Source organism: Phoca vitulina, unplaced genomic scaffold (assembly GCF_004348235.1).
Source record: "Phoca vitulina isolate PV1807 unplaced genomic scaffold, GSC_HSeal_1.0 scaffold2300, whole genome shotgun sequence".
NCBI classification, from domain to species: domain Eukaryota; kingdom Metazoa; phylum Chordata; class Mammalia; order Carnivora; family Phocidae; genus Phoca; species Phoca vitulina.
In genome coordinates, this window is record NW_022591986.1 from 1 (window position 1) to 4,368 (window position 4,368).

Here is a 4,368-nt window from a genome sequence, read left to right on the forward strand (position 1 = left end):
CCCCCCCAGCGCACCTGCTGTGCCCGCTGCAGCCCCCTCCTCAGCCCCCCCGCTGACCCCCCCAGCGCACCTGCTGTGCCAGCTGCAGCAGCTCCATGCGCTCCCGTAGGATCTGGGCATCCCGCTCCCGCAGCTCGCTCATGACCTGGCGCTTCCACTGCTCCACGGCCACCTTGAGCTTCTCGCGCTCCTCCTCCGACAGGATCTCGGCCACTTTGGCCCCGGCCTCCTGCTGCAGGGCGTCGTACAGCATGGCCTCCAGCTCCAGGATGTGCTGGGGCGGGAGGGGACACGTTAGTCTGGGCTGCTGCTCAGAGGGAGCCCCGGGATCCCTGGGGTGGCAGCGTCTCCAAGCCACCCCACAGAGGGGCCTGTTTCCTCCTCGACCAGCTTGTGTGACCTGTAGAGTGGAAACCCAGTGCAGGAGTCGTTACGACAAGAGCATTCACTTCTACACGGGTTTTGACGTGTGCAATAAAACTTTGGAGGTAGAGTCTTAGCTCCCACTAACGTCTGGAAAACGAGTAAGCAGATATTCGAGACCAGAGTAGGGGGACAGCTCCAAGGGAGCCGGACGACCGGACACTGAGGTAAGGCCTCTTCCTTGGCTCATGGCCTTCCTCAAACCCTAGGTTTACGAGCCCCAAAGAAGGAAGAAGGGCAGCACTCACAGGGGTTTGTCTGATGTAAGGACAGAAGTGGGGGAGGTCCTTGACTTTCAGCCTCTCCCCGGGGAGGCCGGGCCACTCTGTGGTCCTCAGTTCCTGGGTCAGTCGTGTCCCCAAGAGATACGTTCAGGTCCTGATCCCTGGAGCTCATGAATGTGGCCTTATTTGGAACTAGGGTCTCTGCAGCTGTCCTCACGTTAGGATGGAATCATACTGGATGGAGGAGGCATCCAGCGATCCAGTGGCTCGTGTCTAAGGGGCTTGGAGGCAGTCACAGAAGCCATGGGGGGGAAGCCATGTGAAGAGGCTGCTGCCTGCTGCGCTCACCTCCCGGCTTCATCGCCTCCACTCTGCAGATGATGAGTCCTGAGAACGCCTGCTCCCCGTGCCTGGTGTGCCCTGCCCAGCCCAGGTTCGGACCCCACCCCCACAGAGCTGTCCAGTGCCCACCCCTCCCTGAGGCAACTGCTCTGTCGGCCCCAGGTCAGGAGATAAGTGGGCTCGTGCAACGTGCACACGGTCCCGCTGGGGACAGTGGGGTCCAGACCCTGCAGGGGGCTCCAGGGTTCAGGCCTCCACCCCACTCCTGAGGGCTCGGACACAGAGAACCCCTCATGCCACTGGTCCCCAAACACATGCTGCCCCACAGCTAGGGGCCATGGCGCTCACCACAGATCTCAGGGGAATGACCCGTGGTCCCCTAGATCCCCCCACGAGAACACCCGAGAGAAGCCGAGAAGCTGACCGGCTGAGTGCAAGCCAGGCCCTGGGACCCCCAGGCCGGGGCTGAAGCCGAGGCTGATGTGGGAGAAGGCTGAACAGGGGCCACGGGCCTGGCAGGGCCAAGGAGAGAGCCGCGTAGGGCATGGGGCTCACCCCTCTGCCGCCTTCCGGAAATCCAGCGCCAACCAATGCAAAGTGACCCCTTTGCGGCAACTCAGCAGACAAAACGCATACCTTGTTATAAATTCCTAAGGACTTACCAATTGGATCCGGAACACTTTTAAAGCTTTTTCCTCCAGAGATTTTCCTGATGCAATCTTTGAAAAAACCAAATTCCTAAACTACAGAAACCCACCCTCCCATCAAAAATGTAACCTCTTCAGAAATGAAGGGTCTTTTCTTCAGGCAAAATGATTATGAAAAGTCCTTTCAGCTTTAGTAGACATTTTAGGGAATGAAAACAAACCCTTTGGACCTCACATTTTATTGTTCTTGACAGCCACAAAATAAACTGTCCCCAGCTGTCCCCAGCAGCTCACACTCCACATCAGCCACTTCTTAGAGCACAGGCGCTTAGGCGGTTAAGATAAGCTCAAGCATTTAAAAATAAATAAAATACAGCTGGGGGGTGTGGGGGGTGTGGGGGGTGCTTAGTGCTGGCGCCGCAAAGGCTTCGCACAAAGCTGCAAACAAGAGGTGCGGTGACCTTCTCCCCCTACCTGAGCACCAGCCACAGGCCCCCTGCAGGGTAGCAACTTCCCGAGAGCGGCCACCATGCAGCAGGGACCATCGTTTCCCCTCCGAAACCCCCCCCATCACCTTGAGTCCACAGAGCAGGGAGGGTGTGAAGCCGGGGCAGGGGTCCGCAGCCCTGCAGCCCCCCGAGGGCTCCCCGCTCTCTGGGATGCAGGTGCACGCGTGTGTGATATTCAGCCCTCTCTGACGCCCCACACACTGATCCGTCTTTTCAACACTGATGCCACATATTCCTGAGCTGTATCCTGAGGAATGCCCGGGCCTAGGGGTGAGCTGTCCCCTCCATGCACGTGTCTGGGATGCAGCGGTGAGGGGCTCAGGGCTGTCCAGCTGCCCCCCAAATACTGCGAGCATCCTTCTCACCCAACACTGTGGACTGGAAACAGGGATCTTGGCCCATATTTCTGGGAAGGTCCATCAGTGCCCGTTCGGCTCTCCAAGGCCACTGCCCTCCACCACCTCCTCTATGGCCGCCCCCACCGGCATGGTGAGCGCCCCACCGGCATGGTGAGCGCCCCACCGGCACCACCACCATCACCCAGGAGAGGAAGCCCACCCTCAGCTTGGGCAGACGCTCTGCCCTGCCCCACGGGGTCCCGATGGGGTTAACGGAAACATCACGCTGTCAGCTTCCAGGCTGGGCAGGACCCGCTGGTGCCCCACATGCTCTCCGCACAACTACCTCGCTCTCCTCACACTCCAGAAGGCGGGCACTCAGACCTCTACTTACCACGCGGGATGTGCCTGGCCTCAGGCGTCCCGCTAGGGGGAAGGTCCGTTCCCAACCCCTCGCCTCACAAGGGCCCCTGGACAGCTTTCCCTGAGCTGGCGCCATGACTCGCTCTGAGTCTAAGGACTGGCAGTCCAGGCGGACACAAAGGCAGGCCTGGAAGCACCGTGCCGGGAGGTGGCATGGACTCACGGTGTAACTGACTGCCGGGAAGAAGTGTGGGCGTCCCACCTCCGGGAAGCCCCCCATGCTGCGCCTCGCCTCGGCTGGACTAATCTGAGCAGCAAGGATGCGGTACCCGATCCGGATTCACCTCTTGAAACAAAGCAGCCCGAAGCTCCAGAGATTTCTCCTTGTCAAACCAGGGTCAGTGAGGACTGCGTCACCGTGGTGGAGACGTGTCCACAAGGACTCCCGATCTCCGTGTTAACCCCAAGCGGGGACCCCCAGGTTTATCAGCGGGGGCAAGTGCTCCCCACGGCCAGGCAGATGTGCGGGCAGACACAATGGGCAGACACAACGTCCATTCCTCGGAGTAGCAGGTGCACTCTCATAGGAAGTCCCAGAGACTGTTTCTTGCAAACATTCAACCGTGCTCAATTAATTTATAAATGCGTTATGTGTCAATGATTCCCATTTTCTCAGCTCATTTTAAAACATCCGTTTGAGTTCTGCATTCACGGGGCGAAGTGTTTGCTGCCGGACCAGTAAGGCATCCCTGGACCTCACTGACCAGGAGGGAGAAGTGCAGAAACTGGTCCCACGGTGGTCACACTGGACCCAGACCCCGAGGGATACCACACAGCGTGTGAACGCTTTCCCCATTTCTACCCGAAATCTGCACGCTCCCCCTATCGGTTTCTCTTACCTTGTGAGCCTGGTCCAAGGACTGCTTCCTGTAATCCAGCTCTTCATCCAGGTAGCCCTTCTGCTTACTGAACAGCTCCTGAAACACAAGAGCACCCGTGTCGCAGACTCGGGCATCCGCCCGGTGACACCGTGTACAGACACAAAGCAAGACGCCCACCAACCTTCTCACTCTCCAGGTCAACCATCTTCCGATGCAGGGCCGACTCTGTCTCCTCGATCTGCTGGAGCCACTGGACACAAACCGAAAGAGCAGGTGATAGTGACCTTTCAGGTGGCCACACAGGCACCAAACTGAGAGTGGGGGCTGGGTTGGCATTGTGAGCCCCGGGTGCCCAGCGTCCAGACAGCCCCACGTGGTGTCCAGGAAGTCTGTCCCCCACTTCCCCAGGGAGAGAAGGGTCATGAGCAGGGGTTCGGCAGGGACAGGTGCACCTGAGTGCTCAGCCAGCAGAGGTCCTCCCTCCGTCCCATCCCCTGCACCCCTGCTTGCCGGGACTCCCTCCCCCCTTCCCGCTGGAGGACTCCCAGGCAGGCTCTGGCTGTGGGGTGGGGGCCAGGGACCGGCTGCAGGTAAGGAGCCCAGGTGGGCTGGGCAGCCCCCAGGGGAGGGTCCTGGTGGGG

The 4,368-nt window shown here is 59.8% G+C and overlaps 1 protein-coding gene across 1 annotated transcript; it reads right to left on the minus strand.

Moving 5' to 3' along the window:
- Positions 1 to 70: 70 nt before the first annotated feature.
- Positions 71 to 4,297, minus strand: LOC116629702 (janus kinase and microtubule-interacting protein 3-like; the record flags this gene model as incomplete). The annotated part of the gene is made up of 3 exons (XM_032399942.1): positions 3,909 to 4,297; positions 3,746 to 3,823; positions 71 to 274 (listed from the first exon to the last, which is right to left on the minus strand). Coding segments are annotated over exons 1-3 (306 nt in total), but the record flags the coding sequence as incomplete, so codon positions are not given.
- Positions 4,298 to 4,368: the final 71 nt, after the last annotated feature.